This window comes from Mustela erminea, chromosome 10 (assembly GCF_009829155.1).
Source record: "Mustela erminea isolate mMusErm1 chromosome 10, mMusErm1.Pri, whole genome shotgun sequence".
In the NCBI taxonomy this organism is placed as follows: domain Eukaryota; kingdom Metazoa; phylum Chordata; class Mammalia; order Carnivora; family Mustelidae; genus Mustela; species Mustela erminea.
In genome coordinates, this window is record NC_045623.1 from 67,875,072 (window position 1) to 67,892,751 (window position 17,680).

The window sequence follows — 17,680 nt, forward strand, 5'->3', positions numbered from 1 at the left end:
TTTATTTGTTCTTGACTCTGTTTTGATAGCTTGTATGTACAATTTGACCATTCTATCTAGGTTATTCAATTTGTTGGTAAACAGTTGTTTATTATATTCTTTTATAATCCTTATTTTTTAATTTAAAAAATTTTTAAATGATTTTATTTATTTGAGAGAAAGAGAGAGCATGAGCAGGCGAAGGGGCAGAAAGAGAGGGAAGAGCAGACTCCATGCTGAGCAGGGGTCTGATGTGGGGGTTGATCTCAGGACCGTGGGATCATGACCTAAGCCTGAGGCAGATGCTTAACTGACTTAGCTACCCAGGCACCCTATAATCCTTATTTTTAAAAAATATGTGAAATATCCCTCTTATATCCATTTTTAGAAAATGTGATAAAATGTACATTGTTTTCATTTGTCTCAAGGTATTTTCTAATTTCCCTTGTGATTTCTTCTTTGACCCATTGGTTGATTTGAGTGCATTGTTTAAGTTTTCCATATTTGTGAAATTTCCAGTTTTTGTATTGATTTGATATCTAATTTCATTCTCTTGTGGTAAGAAAAGATACTTTGTATGATTTTAGTCTTTTTAGACTAAATCTAAGACTAAACAGAATGGTCTGTTCTGGAGAATGTTCCATGTGCAGTAGAGAAGAATGTGTCCTGTTGATGCTGGGTAGAGGCTTCTGAGTATGTTAGGTCTAATTGGTTTAAGATTGTTGAAACCTTCTATTTTCTTACTGATTTTCTGTCTGGTTTCTCTATTATTGAAAGTAGGATATTTAAGTTCCCTATTATTATTATTTTTTAAGTTTTTATTTATTTATTTGAGAGGGGGGAGAAGCAGAGGCAGATGGAGAAATAGGCTCCCCACTGAGCAGAGAGCCCAATGTGGGGCTTGATCCCAGGACCCTGAAATCATGACCTGAGCCTAAGGCAGATGCTTAACTAACTAAGCCACCCAGGCATCCCTGGATTGAACTTCTTATCAATATATAATGTTCTCTTTAGTCTTAAAATGTATTTTGTCTAACAATCATATGACCACCCAGCTCTCTTTGTAGTACTATTTGCATGGAATACCTTTTTCCATCCTTGTACCTTTTTTTTTTTTCCTTTTGCCAGGGACTGAGAAGGGCAAAGGGAGGGGAAGAGAATCTTAAGCAGGCTCCATGTCCAGTATGGAGCCTATGCCAGGCTCAATCTCATAACCCTGAGATTATGACCTGGGCCAAAATCAAAAGTCAAGGATTCAACTGCCTGAACTGCCTGGGGACCCTTGATTGATTTGCATGTTTCTGATGGGAAATCATCTGTTAAATCTTACTGTGAATACTTTGTATATGAGAAGTTGCTTCTGTCTTGCTGATTTCAAAATTCTCTCTTTGGTTTTCAAAGTTGAATGATAAGTTGATAAAAACCTTGGTGTGGATTTCTTTAAGTTTATTCTGCTTGGAGTTCATTGAACTTTTTGGATGTGTATAATTGTATCTTTCATCTGATTAGGCAAGTTTTCGGCTATTATTTCTTCAAATATTTTTCTGTCTCCATTTTTCTCTTTTACTCTTCCCTATGTGTATGTTAGTGTCCTTGATAGAGAAGAAAACAAATAAGAAACTCAGGAAACTACAAGAAGCAGAAAAAAATTTTAAGCAAAACTATTAGTGTTCAGATATAAGAGATGATAGTCATGAGACAAGAACAAGCATGCTGTAGGAAGTAATAATCAGAGAGTTAAAGTGTTTTTAGAAATGAAAATATGGTATACCTCCTCTGCTTCTCTCCTCCAAATGTAGAAGAGTTGGAAGATAAAGGTGAGGAAATCACTCAGGAAAGAAAATAAAGGTGGAAAATTGATAAAAGAGGTAAGATAACTGGAGAATCAATGTAGGAGGCATAAGGTCCAATGAATAGGAACTAAAGAAAAAGAGAAAATGAAAGGGAGGAAATGATAGAAGACATAATACAAGAAAAAATTTTCAGGAGTGGGGGGACTTGAGGTAGAGATTAAAAGAGCCAACTGAATACCAAGAAAAATGAAGAAATATCTGCTCCAGGGCTTATCACTTAGAAATTACAGAACACTGAGGGAAGCGTGGTTCAGTTGGTTAAGTGTATGACTCTTGGTTTCAGCTCAGCTCATGATCTTAGGGTTGTGAGATCAAGCCCTGCATCTGGCTCTGTGGTCAGTGGGGAGTATGCTTGAGATTCTCTCCTCTCTCTGTTCTCCTCTGCTCACATGTGTTGTCTCTCTCAAATAAATAAATGAATCTTTAAAAAAGAAAAAGAAATTACAGAATGCTAAAACAAAACAAAACAAAACGCTGAGACAAAGAGAATATCCTAAAAATTCCCATAAGGAAGAAAGCAATTCAGTAAAAAAGATGGAAAATAAGAACGGGATGATTTTCTCAGTACTAACACTACAAACTAGAAATCGTTGAAACAGTACTTGTTGCATTTTGAGTGTATGATTTCTAACCTAGAAGTTTAAACCTAATTAAAATAAGAAGAAAAAAAGATGTTTAAGACATACAAAGTCTTATAAAATTTACTTCCTATTGGGACATAAGGGACCCAATAATTAGCACTGTTTCCCTTCCTGAATCCTGAACAAACTGGGAAAGACAAAACAAGCATATGGAGATCAGATTATTGTTTTTGCTTTAAAGATTTTATATTTATTTGAGAGAGAGCATAAGCTGGAGAAGAGGGAGAGGGAGAAACAGACTCCCTGCTGATCAGGGAGCCTGATGTGGTGCTTGATCCCAGAACTCTGGGATCATGACTCTAGCTGAAGGTAGATGCTTAAACCATTGAGCCACCCAGGCACCCCCAGATTATTTAATTATGGATAAAATTCACCTTGGGGAATGGATTTTTTATTTTCAAGTTGTTTGCTAATACTCAGTGCCAGAATTAGACTTACTCATACACAGGCACAACTTCAGGCTCCATGTGGGGCTTACACGTGTAAATGTTAGAGTATGAATGAGAAAGTGGACTTCTCTTCTCTGTGAACAGCTAGTGAAGAGGAATGAGAGAGAGATACTATGCTTTACCTAATCATTTTCACAAACTCATGGATGAAAGATGTTACTTCATGTATGAAAGATGTTACTTCATGTCCTGCGGAAAAGAATGGATGGGGGAAGTGGAGAGAAGTCCAGAGTGTTATGATAATGGATGCCTGTCTATGTAGAATGAAATGCAGAAATTGGGCATAATTTTTTTTTTCACTGCCTTTCATATTTCCTTTCTTATCTACTGGAGGGTGTGCTCCACCAAAAAAAGAGGGAGTAAACTGTGGAAGAAGAATATAGAAGTCAGCTTGAGGGTGGATGAGAATTGGTAGGATAATAGTGAAAGGAAGTTGCAGGCTGACAGCTGTGGTAAAAGACTAGTAATAACCAGCAAGTGCTAGACAAGGGATGTTCAGGGAGAAAACGGCAGTAAAAATAAACATATAGGGGTGCCTGGGTGACTTAGTGGGTTAAAGCCTCTGCCTTCAGCTCAAGTCATGGTCCCGGGGTCCTGAGATCGAGCCCCACATCGGGCTCTCTGCTCTGCAGGGAGTCTGCTTCCTCCTCTCTCTCTGCCTGCCTCTCTGCCTACTTGTGGTCTCTCTCTGTCAAATAAATAAATAAAATCTTTAAGGGGCACCTTGGTGGCTCAGTGGGTTAAGCCTCTGCCTTCGGCTCAGGGCATGATCCTAGGGTCCTGGGATTGAGCTCCGCATCGGGCTCTCTGCTCAGCAGGGAGCCTACTTCCCTTCCTTTCTCTCTGCCTGCCTCTCTGCCTACTTGTGATCTCTGTCTGACAAATGAATAAGTAAAATCTTAAAAAAAAAAAAAAAAAAAAAAATATATATATATATATATATATATATATATATATATAGCTTCCGTGATGTGTGTTTGATCATATTGACAGGAGATTTATGGTTCTGTCAATGAATTATTGATAGGTATGTAAAAAAAACTTAAGAAAAATGAGCAATGGTTAATTCCAGATAAAACTGTAAAGTATACCAAAGAGAAATATGATTATAAGTATGTATATTAGTTAAGTCAAAATGGCTGGGCTACCATGACAAAGAAATCCATTAATACAGTGCCTTAAAAAATAGTTTTATTTTTTTCTCATATAACAAATGCTAGATGAGTGATCACCTCCTCCAGATGAGTAGTTCCGTGTTGTCGCTCAGGGGCCCAAGTTCCACTGATGATGTTGTCCAGCCAAAAGTATGGCCAAAGGTTAGCAACATTGGCTTTACTTGGGCTTATTAGATATGCAGAATGTCAGTCCTCCAAATTGGAATCAGAATCTGCATTTTGGAACTAATTGATTCTAGTTCTTACGGAAATTCGAGACTCCGTGGGTCTGGATTAGAACATAATTGTTGGCTATATGACTGAAGATGGATGATTTTGAGAATTTTACCCAGCGATAGGAGGAGAGCATGGAGGAGGTAACAACTTGATCTTAAGGACACACCTAACTGTAAGGAAGGTTGGAAAATACAGTCTAGCTATGTGCGTGGGAAAAGGAAAAAATAAATTTTCAGGGGCATAAAGAAAGTTTTATAGTATAATATTTGGCTCAGCCATGAATAATACTGTTATATCTTATTAAAATCATCTTCAGGGGATGTGGGTGGGATAGGAACATATGTGTGTGTATAATTCTGTTTGTCTCTAGGGGGAATGTTTGAGACAGCTAAATTCTTTCATAGTAGGAAGTCTGTAGATACTATCTAAAGTGAAAACATTAAAATCAGTATCCGTTTAAGCATGTAATTTAGAAGTACGGAGATAAACTTCAGAAGAAACTGCTAAAAGAGTTGAAAGCAGTTGCTTCTGAGGAGGAAGGTAGGTAGTTGGTAGACAAATACTGTTTTGCCTTACAGTACTGTTGACTTTTTGAACTCTGTATATGTATTTGTTTTATGAAAAGTAAATTGGGAAAAAAAAAGTTCCTATAGTACAAATAGGAAATAAACACATAAAAAGTATTAAGTACTGGGTGCCTGGGTGGCTAAGTTGGTTAAGCATCTGACTCCTAATTTCAGCCCAGGTCATCATCTCAGGGTCATGAGATCAAGCCCCATATGGGGCTCCTCACTCAGCACTGGGTCTGCTTGTGCTTCTCCATCTGCACATTCTCTCTCTAAAATAAATAAACAAATAATTAAAACCTTATAAAAAAAGTATTAAGTATTGAATGCTATGAGAAGGGTAAGACTAAAGTTCATAGAAAGAGGCATATTTCTCTGAGCCCAGCTTAGGGGGTAGGAGCCTCCAGGATAGATTAGGAAAGGCTACCTGGAAGAGAGAGATATTTTTCTACTTACATTGTGAATAATATAAGCCATGACGCAATTAAATGTTTTGGATTTGTCTTTTTTTTTTTTTAAGATTTTATTTATTTATTCGACAGAGAGAGAGATCACAAGTAGGCAGAGAGAGAGAGGAGGAAGCAGGCTCCCTGCCGAGCAGAGAGCCTGATGTGGGACTCGATCCCAGGACCCTGAGATCATGACCTGAGCCGAAGGCAGCGGCTTAACCCACTGAGCCACCCAGGCGCCCTTGGATTTGTTTTTAAAGCAAACAAATAATTAATTAAATTAATTTAATTAAATTACAATTAACATAATTTAAATGTTCATTAATCCATTTAATAGGTTCATTGAGTGCCTACTTTAAACTGGGCACTGTGGTAGGTAAACAATGGTAAACAAAATCAGAAATGATTTCTCTCTTAAGGTAGATACTTAACTGAGCCATGCAGGTGCCCCTAATTTATTTTTTTTTAAGATTTTAAGATTTTTTTTTTAAGATTTAATTTATTTATTTGACAGAGAAAGATCACAAGTAGGCAGAGAGGCAGGCAGAGAGAGGGGAAGCAGGCTCCTGCTGAGCAGAGAGCCCGATGCGGAGCTTGATCCCGGGACCCTGAGACCATGACCTGAGCCGAAGGGAGAGGCTTAACCCACTGAGTCACCCAGGCACCCTCCTAATTTTTTTTTTAGCAGGACAAACTTTTGATGGCTTTCTGTAATCATGCCTTAGAATAGTTTCCCTGTCTGTCTTGTGGAAGGGTAACTTGAGAAGTAACTATTGCTATGATTAGTTTTTCTGTTATTATGCAGCAGTTATTTCTAAACTTTCTTACCTAGTTTATCCATACCTCTTTTAAGTCTCAGGCTCCAGAATTTGTAGCCCAGTCTGTTAACTGAGTGATGGATAATTAAAGAAGAGTGTCAGAAACTTCTTGTGAAACAATTCCAGAGGCCCCTGGGTGGCTCAGTCTGTTAAGCATCTGTCTTCTGCCTTTGGCTCAGGTCATGATTTCAGGGTCCTGGGATGGAACCTTGAGTGGGACTCCCTGCTCAGTGGGGAACATAGTTCTCCCTCTCCTTCTCCCTCTGACTCTACCCCACCCCCAACTTGTGCTTGCTTGCTTTCTCTCTCAAATAAATAAAATCTGGGGGTGGGGGGAGAAAATTCTAGTTGCTGCTAAACGCTTCAGATTTTATCAGGAAAAGAAAGATGTGAAGCCATCTGTCTGGAGTGGATATTCTTTTAATTGCTTAGTGATTTTGAATGTCTGCTAAGTACCTAGCATTGTGGTAGTAAGGCAGGTAGAAGAGGGAAGTGCTGTATATTTGCAGGAGGAACAAAAAAACAGGGAACAGAGTGTTATACCTGACAGAAAGTTTGTAGCAATTAAGCAAACTTCTGATAGCTCTGTGATTTCTTGTGATCACAAGTGTTCTGCTGCCAGTGCTTTGCTTAACTGCAACTTAAATGCACACAAAGACCCCCAGTTAGCCTGAAATCAGACTCTATCTGCACATAGTAGCTAATGTAGAGCATTGAATAATATTATGCAGAATTCCTAGAAATCCCCGCCTGTTCCCTAGAATCCCACATGAGTATTTCATGCCCAAATTATAACCACCCATAAAAATCAGAGCCTCACATCTACCTAGTGCTACTTAGATCCTCTTTCTGAGTGTGCCCTCATTCCTCCTTCCTTGGAGTGTAAACTTGGACTTTGCAGTAAAGCTTCCTCTGTTATACTTCATTCTGACTTGTCCTTGAATTCTTTCTCACTGCAAAGTCAAGAACCTGCCTCTGGCTTTTGGGTGAGGTCCAGGGCCTGAGAACTCCCTAAGTCTGTAGTAGCCAGTAGGCATTATAAGGATTCAAGGAAGGAAGACATGATTCAAGGAAGGAAGATAAGTCTGTAGTAGTCAGTAGGCATTGTAAGGATTCAAGGAAGGAAGACATGAACTAGAAGTAGGAAGTGGACTGATGTCTTAATGATATAAAAATGAAATGGAATATATGCAAAGTACTGTTGTTTTGGGGATGCCTGGGTGGCACTCAGTTAAGCAATTGCCTTTGTTGGCTCTGGTCCTGTTCCTAGGTCCTGGAATCAAGTCCTGCATTGGGCTACTTGCTCACTGGGGAGCCTGCTTCTCCCTCTGCCTGTTCTACCGGCTCTGCCTGCCAATCCCCCTGCTTGGGCCCATTCTCTCTCTAACAAATAAATAAATAAAATCTTGAATAAAAAAACTGTTGTTTTCAGTATTCAAACAACTCTTTAAAGAAATTTGTTAAAAATTCTTTTGTGTTTTCTTGACAATAATTGCTTATATAAGGTTAGAATCTCATTTAGTCCTCATTTGCTGCGTTCTAAAAATGTAACCAGGAACTAGAACATAGGTCCAGCATTTTTATTTGGCTCCACAAGTTTTGCTATGAGTACACTGGGAAGCAGTGAACCTTACTCAGAACCTTACCTCCTTAGACTTTATTTCTAGAAATTACAACTTTTTTGGGAAAAATTTGTACTGTTCTTAGAAATAGCAATTTTGCTATATAAAATTACCACACTTTTTTTTTTTTTTTAAGTGGCCTCCATGCCCAATGTGGGGCTTGAACTTATGACCCTGAGCTCAAGAGTCACATGCTCTCTACAGACTGAGCCAGCTAGGTGTCCCACCACACTTATTTTGGTGGAATTAAAAAAACATTTTTTTTTAAAAAATCAGAGAGTATAAGCAGGGGGAGTGGCAGGGGAGGGAGAAGCAGACTCCTCCTGGGCAGAGAGCCTGAGGTGGAACTTGATATAGGACCCTGTGATCATGATCTGAGCCAAAGGCAGACGCTTAACCAGCTGAGCCACCTGGGTGTCCCATAGGATCCATTTTTATTTTTAAAATTAGGAATTTGCAGCAGTTTCTACAAGAGTTTAGATATAGGTATATATTTGGCAACTGTTTTGACAGTTATGTGAAACATCTTAGAATATTGAAAGCAGTGTATAAATCAAATGAATTAAAATATCCAAAACCAGGAGCAAAAACATTCTGAGTGGTAAGCTTTTTAGCGCTAAGCTCTAAGTGGTAGAGCTTTTTACTAGAAAATAACATTAGTCGTAAAAAATATTAATGGTGAAATTATGGGATGGTTTTGGCTTAATTTTGTTTCTATTTTGGCTTAAATTTTAATTATAATTAAAAATTATAAAATAATTTAGAAATAAGAGCCTAATCAGTTTTTTTTAATAAAGTCTTTTTTTTTTCCCCAAGATTTTATTTATTTCACAGAGAGAGAGAGAGACAGCAAGAGAGGGAATACAAGCAGGGGGAGTGGGAGAGGGAGAAGCAGGCTTCCTGCCAAGCAGGGAGCCCAATGTGGGGCTCAATCCCAGGACCCTGGGATCATGACCTGAGCTGAAGGCAGACGCTTAACGACTGAGCCACCCAGGTGACCCCCCCTTTTTTTTTTAAATAAAAGAGAGTATCAGTCTGACTGAATAATCCCTATACCCCATGTGAGACCCTGAGATCAAGAGTTGCATGCTGAGCCAACTAGGTGCCCCTAGATTGGAGTGTGTTTTCTTTGTTCCATTTTCTTTTATATTAATTGTGGTACATCAGTTGCAAGTTTTATTTCCCTTTTAGTTGAAATTCTTACTAAGTAATGTAGAACAAATCTAAAATTCTGTTTTGATGTCATATTGACATAATTACATTAGAACCTACTTTATGACCATTTCGCTGTTATTTACTAATAATTGGGTTTAAACTCCTTTTATGGTTAATGGAGTTTTTAAAGTTTTTATAATTTCTCTAGTTTTGAGGACAAATTTGGAAGTTTTTGAAAGTCTCACCAATTTTTTAAAAATGCCTTTTGCATTTTAAATAACACATTTTTTTTTTTAACCCTATAGTTTGTTTGCCTAATTTGGACTTGAAGCAATCCAGCTATTGGAAATCTGCCATTTTACAGTATCACAATTGGAAGGAAGCAGGTTTTCAAATAATGGAAGACTTTAAGACCTCTAAAAATGAAAATCATGAACCAAAGAAGAATGCTTGGGCTCTTTCTGAAGAAAGCAAAGCAGTTAAAGTTATATCTAATCAAACTTTGAAAGCTAGAAATGATAAATCCATAAAAGAAATTGGGACCAGCTCTCCAAATAAGAACACTATTAAAAAAAATAAGCAAAATGATATTTGTATAGAAAAAACAGAAGTTAAATCATGTAAAGTAAATGCTGCCAACATAGCAAGCCCTAAAGATTTGGGATTAGTCCTTCGAGATCAAAGTCATTGCAAAACAAAAAAATCACCTAATTCACCGGTGAAAGTAGAAAAGGTACCTGTTTCACAAGCGAAAGCAGAAAAATCACCAAAGTCCCCTAATTCACCAGTGAAAGCAGAAAAGACACCCAGCTCACAGGTGACAGCAACAGAAAAAGCACTTAGTTCACAGAGGAAAATGGAAAAAGTACCCAGTTCTCAGATGAAATTGGAAAAGGTCCCTGGTTCACCAGCAGAACCAGAGAAGGCGTCCAGTTTACTGTTGAAGGAAACTATGCGACGTACAGAATTACCACAGATTGGAAAAAAAATTCCAAGCTCTTTTACTTCTTTGGACAAAGTGAATATTGATGTGGATGGAGGAAAATCTGCTTTGGAAAACTCACCAGGATCTCAGAAGCAACAAGCATGTACAGATAATACTGGTGATTCTGATGATAGTGCGTCAGGAATTGAAGACGTATCGGATGATTTGAGTAAGTACAAATTAGAGTATCCATGGGTCACATTTTTGGAGAGATTTTCCTGTATTAATGTTTTTTAGATTATCCTTACTTTATTTTCAGAAAGCACTTTAATAATAGGGCTTTTTAAGCTAAAAAAGAAACTTTACATTTATTACAATAAGTAAAAAGCCTGTGTAAATAGAAATTAGTGGCTCCTGTAATCTGTATGTACATGTGTATATACGCACATACACACTTTTTAAGTGGTCCTGGTAATATGTGGCTCATTCATTCAACGAACCTGTATGTATTGAGTTCCTTTTATATGCAAAGTATATGTTTGTAGTGGAAAAACAAAAAATATAGCACCAAATCTCAAGGATGCTTCTAGTTAGATGGGGGTGATACACATAAATAAAACAGTAATTTAGTTTAGTGCAAAAAACTTGAGAGAGTGCATAATTTAATTGAGGGATTTAGTCTTTGGTTTGAGAACATGCAGGACTTAAATATGAGAATAAGAGTATGACTGAGATTAAATATGACTGGAACAGAATTGGGGGTGAAAGTAGCAAATGATCCAGCTGAAAAGACATACAGTAATTGGAGAACGAAGGACCTTTTAGGACATGATAGACAGTTTGGACTTTATGATGAATGTTTTGAGAAGCCATTGAAGACATTTAAGCAAGGTAGTTCTATGATCACATATATTTATACATGTTTTTAATTGGACTGTAGTGCAGTAAATTCTTTTGACAGGAAGCAGAGATTGGTAAGGACACTTGCAATTTACTTAAGACTTCTTGGTGTAAAATTCGTTTTCCTTTAGTGTTTTGATCTTAGCTTTAATTGCTTATAAATGTTGCCTGTCTTTTGAGTACTTAAATCTTGGTTATGTTTAACTTTATGGATTTTTTGGGCAATTTTTTTCTCATGTTTCTGTGGCGGGTGAATAGAAGCTTTCCTTGATATATGAATAACAAAAAAAAGATATTTCTAAGTCATTGTTTGTTACACTTTGAGAAACTCTGGTAAAGGGTTTAAAAATAGTTTATTTCTGATGATAATAATTGATAGTATATTAACAGACCACTTTTTTAGCTTTAATAGACATATCTTTATGTGTATAAGAAAAAATACCAACTTCATAATTTTAAAAATACGATTTAGGAGAAGGCCAAAAAAAGTAAGTCAGTTTAAAGGTAGTATCAAAAAAATAACACTACTGATAGTGTTTAGGTGAGACAGATCTTAACTAGATAGTATGTGAATGATTCAAGTTGGGAAATAGTGGTGCATAAGATCAATTACAAGGGTTTGATTGCTGGAGTTAGTGAAAAATCTGATTCAAGGTTTATTACTATTTTTCCAAAGATTTAAATTATTTATTTATTGAGAGAGAAAGAGTGCACAGGAGGAGAGGGAGAAGCAGACTCCCCTCTGATCAGGGAGCCTGACATGGGGCTTAAGCTCAGGACGCCCCAGATTATGACCTGACCTTGAAGGCAAGATGCTTAATTGAGCCATGCAGGCACCTCCAAACATTATTTTTTTAAAAAAGGGAAAGTAGGGGCCCCTGGGTGGCTCAGTGGGTTAAAGCCTCTGCTTTCAGCTCAGGTCATGATCCCAGCGTCCTGGGATTGAGCCTCGCATTGGGCTTTCTACTCAGCAGGGAGCCTGCTTCCTCCTCTCTCTCTCTGCCTACTTGTGATCTCTGTCATATAAATAAATAAAATCTTTAAAAAAAAAAGGGAAAGTAAATGAAGTGACAGTGATATGATTGAGAATGTGGGCTATAGGGTAAAATTGTATAGGTTTTGAATCCCATCTTCCCCACTTAATAAATTTGTAATCTTGGATAAGCTGTTTATACTTTTTTTTTAATGTATATAATATTTATGAATAGATATACTGATATACATAATAGACATAGATAATGGATGGATAGGGTTTATTTATTTATTTATTTATTTATTTGACAGAGAGAAATCACAAGTAGATGGAGAGGCAGGCAGAGAGAGAGGAAGGGAAGCAGGCTCCCTGCTGAGCTGAGAGCCCGATGCGGGACTCGATCCCAGGACGCTGAGATCATGACCTGAGCCGAAGGCAGCGGCTTAACCCACTGAGCCACCCAGGCGACCCTAATGGATGGATAGGGATAATGCATCTAGATACGCATCAATTAAACTACTTATACTTTATTTATTTTTAAAGATTTTATTTATTTGACAGAGATAATAGGCAGAGAGGCAGGCAGAGAGAGAGAGGTGGAAGCAGGCTCCCTGCTGAGCAGAGAGCCCAATGAGGGGCTCAATCCCAGGACCCTGAGATCATGACCTGAGCCGAAGGCAGAGGCTTTAACCCACTGAGCCACCCAGGTGCCCATAACTACTTGTACTTTAAAACATGTTTCAGTCCCCCCCCCCCCACCAAAGATTTTATTTACTTATTTGACAGAGACACAGTGAGAGAGGGAACACAAGCAGGGGGAGTGGGAGAGGGAGAGGCAAGCTTTCTTCCCAGCAGGGAGCCCAAGGCAGGGGAGGTGGGGGAGTGGGGGGGCATGACCAGAGCCACTGAAGGCAGACACTTAATGACTGAGCAACCCAGGTGCTCCACCTCATTTTTTTTTTTTTTAAGATTTTATTTATTTATCTGACAGAGAGAGATCACAAGTAGACAGAGAGGCAGGCAGAGAGAGAGAGAGGAGGAAGCAGGCTCCCCGCCGAGCAAAGAGCCCGACGGACTCCATCCTAGGACCCTGAGATCATGACCCGAGCCGAAGGCAGCGGCTCAACCCACTGAGCCACCCAGGCGCCCCTCATTTTTTTTTTTTTTAAGATTTACTTATTATAAAGAAAGAGAGAGCATGCACAAGAGTAGGAGAAGGAGAGGGAGAGAAAAATCTCAAGCAGACTCTATGCTGATCACAGAGCCTAACTCAGGGGCTTTATCTCACAACTCTGAGGTCATGACTTGTGCCAAAACCAATAGTTGGGTGCTTAACTGACTGTACCACCCAGGCAGCCCATCAGTCCTCATTAAAAAAAAAAAAAAAAGTTAAGATGCTGCTGTCTGTTTTATGACGGTGAAGTGAAGTAATCTAATGGAATGTTTCATGTAGTACCTGACATGGTAGGCATGCAGTGCAATGAATGAATATCCTTTATTATTTCTCTAATTAAATGCTGTTTTGTTATTTGTTAATATGGAGAACAAGTTGAACTAGTTTAAAGAAGCTGGTAGACCAAGTAGAGGTCCTTTTGGAAGAATTGGTTTAACAAATTCAGAACAATGATTTGTAGTATAGCAGTCATTTTTTATTAAAGAATTCTCTTGAGTATGTGTAATATCTGCCTTGAAGTCATGTTCATACACAATTGTTTAGTATTTTTTTCCTCATATGAAAATTCCAAATTATATTTAAATTAATGATTTCTCAGTAGAGTGTCCCTTTATAAATTAAATAGAATAAACCTTTATATATAGATCACTGTCTATTTGGACTTAACCGACTTTATAGAAATTTGACTAATCTCAGGCCCACCTGAGGTTAGTGGCTTAATCTTCCTTCATTAGGCTCAACTTTAGCTTCCAGTTAACACTTCAGCTTTTCCTTTTGCCGTTAATCCAGTAAATATTTTTATGGGTGTGTGCTATGTGCCAGGTACTAATTTAGTTGCTAGGAATTTAGCAATGAACAAAACAGACAACATTGCTTTTACAGAGTTAATATTCTAGTAGGAGGAGAGGGACTATATATATATGTATATATATATACATATATATATATATACATATATATATACATATATATATATATATAAAATAAATAACAAAAGTATGTCATAAGTTAGATGGTAGTATATCTTATGAAAAAGTAGGAAAGATTGTAGGGAATGATGCTACTGTGTCTGATGGTTGTGGTTCAAATTTAAATTGTCACTGAGAAGGTAACAGAAATATTTGAAGGAAAGTGGTAAGAAAGGGAGCATGATGAATATTTGAGGGGTGAGTGTTCTAGGTCTGAGCTTCTCAAACTTTTTTTTCCCCCCAAATTCTAATACTTATATGAATTACCTGGGAATTGTATTAAGATGCAGATTCTTATGTTCCTTTTGTAGGAATTTTTGATTTTGAAAGTCTAGAGTGGGTCCTGAGATAATGGATTTCTCACATGCTCCTGAGTGAGATTGGTGTTGCTGGTTAGGATCATGCTTTTGAATACCATAACCCAGCTTACCTCTTTCTATTCACTTACTTAACTTTTCATTTTATTTTCAATGTAACAGCCAGAATGATTCTGTTAAAATTATTCAGATCACATTACTACTCTTCAAAATGGTTCTGTAGTTTCCCATACATTAGAGTGACAACATCCTGGGATTGTGACTTGAGCCGAAGGCAGACGCTTAACCCACACTTTACACAAGTGGGAGGGGCACAGGGAGAGAGAAGGAGAGAGAATTTCAAGAAGAATCCACACTGAGTGGGGAGCCCAACACAGGGCTCTATTTCACAATCTTGAGATTACAGCCTGAGACCAAACCAAGAGTCAGTTTACCAACTGAGTGCACCACCCAGGCACCCCTATTATTATTATTTTTTTAAGTATGTTCCATACCCATTGTGGGCCCCATTGTGGGGCTTGACTCAGATCCTGAGATCCAGACGGAGCTGAGATCAAGAGTCAGACATTCAAGCAACCAAGACACTCAAGTGCCCCTACCTTTTTATATAATAGTTTTATTGAGATGTAATCACATGCTAGAATTTCTCATTTAAGAACATACAGTTTAGGGGCATCTGGGTAGCTTCATTAAGCATCCAGCTCTTGATTTTGGCTCAGAAAAGAAAAGAAAAGAAAAATACAGTTTAGTGGTTTTTAGGACTTATTCAGAAAGTTGTATAGATTTTATCACTAATTCCTGAAAATTTTCATTCCCTGCAAAAGAAACTGTACCCATTAAAAGTCACTACTCATGGTGCCCCTGTGTGGTCCAGTTGGTTGAAGCTCTGACTCTTGATTTTGGCTCAGGTTGTGATCTTAGGGTCTTGGGAACAGCCCTGCACTGACTCCATGGGTTCAGTTGGTTAAGCATCCAATTTGGATTGGACTCCATGCTGGGCGAGGAACCTGCTTAAGGTTCTCTCTCCCTCTCTCACTGCCCCTCTCCCCTAAAAAAAGAAGTCACTTATCTACTTTCTGTCTCTATAGATTTGCCTATTTTATATAAAGGGAATCATATAATATGTGGCCTTTTTTGTTTGGCTTTTTTCACATAGCAAAATTTTTTTTTTTTTTTAATTTAAAAATTTTTTTTATTTGAGAGAGAGAGACTGAGTGCATGCAAGCAGGGGAAGGGGCAGCGGCAGGCAGTGGGGGAGAGAGAGAGTCCCATGCAGACTTGGTGCTGAGCTCAGAGGCCAAAGCAGGGCCCAGTCCCATGACCCCGAGTCATGACCTGAGCCAAAACTTGAGTTGGATGCCCAACCAACTGAGCCCCCCAGGCTCCCCTCCTTTATTTTAGAGAAGGTGAGGGAGAGTGAGAGAGGGGCAGAGGCAGAGGGAGAGAATCTTAAGCAGGCTCCATGCCCAGCATAGAATCCCATGGGGGGCTTGATCTTATGACCCTGAGATCGTGACCTGAGCCAAAATCAAGTTGGATGCTTAACTGACTGAGCCACACAGGTGCCCCAGCACAACGTTTTCAAGATTCATCTATGTTTAGCATGTACTAGTACCTTATTCCTTTTTATTGCTAAATTCCATTGTATGGGTATACCACATTGTATGTATCCTTTTACCAGTTGATAGATGTTTGAATTGTTTCCATCTTTTATTTATTATAAATAATGCTGTTATGAACATTTAAACGTTTTTGTGTGGATGTATGTTTTCACTTGACGTATGTGTAGGAGTGGAATATAGGAACTCTAGTATCTTAACCATTTTAAAGTATATAATTTGGGGCACTTAGATGGCTCAATTGATTAAACACCTGCCTTTAGCTATGGTCGTGATCTCAGGGTCCTGAGATTGGGCCTGCCTCAGGCTCCCTGTTCAGCGGGGACTCTGCTTCTCCCCCTCCCTCTGCCCCGCCCCCTGCTTATGCTGTGTCTCTCTCTCTCTCTCTCAAATAAATAAAATCTTTTAAAAAAAGTATATAATTCAGTGGCATTAAGTACATTTATAGTACTTTTACAACCATCACCACTAAGGGCAGAACTTTTTCATCATCCCCAAAGGAAACCCTGTCCCCATCTAAGATTCATTCCCTTGGGACCACCTGAGTGGTTCATTTGGTTGAGTCTGACTCTTGATCTCAGTTCAGGTCTTGGGGGGGGTGGGATTCATTCCTAGTCTCCCTCGCTCCATCCTCTGAAAACCACTAATATGCATTCTTTCTATATTTGTCTCTGGGTATCTCATAGAAACAGAATCATAGAATATGTGATCTTTTTGTGTCTGGCTGCCTTCATTAAACATCATGTTTTCAAGGTTCATTCATGTTACAGTATATATCCATCAGTACTTCTTTCCTTTTTAAGGCTGAAGCACTAGCTTCATCAGCTTCAGACTGAATTGTGTCTCCTTAAACTACCTATGCTGCAGCCTTAACTCCCAGTGTGATTGCATTTGGAGATAAGAGCTTTTAGGAGGTAATTAAGATTAAATGAGGTCCCAAGGTGGGCGTCCTAATCCCATAGGATTGAAGCCTCATATGAAGAGGGAATGCAAAGAAAAAAAAAAAAAAGAGGGAAAGCTCTGTCTGTGAGAATTTCTTTTTTCTAGCTTCCTTTATTATAATAATACAATATATAATATTTATAACATACAAAGTATGTGTCTGTCTGTTAATATTAAGGTTTTTGGTCAACAGTAGGCTATTAATAGTTAAAATTTTGGGCACTAAAAAGTTAAATGCAGAGTTTTGGGATCCCAAGCCCTGATATTATTCAGGTGTCACTTGTATAAAGAGTATCAGACTGTCTTCTAAAACAGTGGAAGCTTAAGCTAAATTTTGCAGGACAGGTAAATATTACTAGCTGAAGTAAGGATGGCCTTGATGGTGAAAGGAGCAGCGTATGAAAACGCATTGAGACTTGAAGTAGCAGTGATCCATTCTAACACATTTGGTATGAATAAAGTGAAAAGTGTTATGGCAGGTTATAAGGTTAGAGATACAGGTAACTTAGTTCTCTTTCATAAGGTCTTTTTTAAAAAAAAGTTTTTTGTTTTTTTTTTTAAAAGATATTTATTTATTTGACAGAGACAGGGAGGGAGAGAGAGAGGACAGGCAGGGAGAGCAGCAAGCAGAGGGAGAGGAAGAAGCAGGCTCCCTGCAGCGTAGGGAACCCAATTCGGAACTCCATCCCAGGACCCTGGGATCATGACTTGAGCGGAAGGCAGACACTTAACCCACTGAGCCACCTGCTTAGTCCTTTTTAAGGTCTTGATTTAAAATCTTCCCTGATTCCCATATCTGAAGTTAGTTTCCTTCTGAGTTACATGCTTTTTTCCTTTATAGCATTTATTACAACTTGAAATTATTGTTCTGTTTACTGCCTTTATGAAGGCAAGGATGGCATGTAATATGCTAGAGTTTAAACTTTATCCTGAACTCTT

The 17,680-nt window shown here is 38.3% G+C and overlaps 1 protein-coding gene across 14 annotated transcripts in view; it reads left to right on the forward strand.

The window, feature by feature from the left end:
- Positions 1-17,680, forward strand: part of TUT4 (terminal uridylyl transferase 4) — a 135,309-nt gene that overhangs the window by 22,555 nt on the left and 95,074 nt on the right. For 13 of the 14 annotated variants that reach the window (XM_032303082.1, XM_032303078.1, XM_032303079.1 and 10 more), the window contains exon 2: positions 9,229-10,077. In XM_032303082.1, the coding sequence (XP_032158973.1) occupies positions 9,321-10,077 (757 nt within the window). In that variant the 5' untranslated portion in view covers positions 9,229-9,320. Of the gene's footprint in view, positions 1-8,732; positions 8,763-9,228; positions 10,078-17,680 lie in introns of those variants that run through there. The other variant, XM_032303080.1, reaches the window with a different exon arrangement.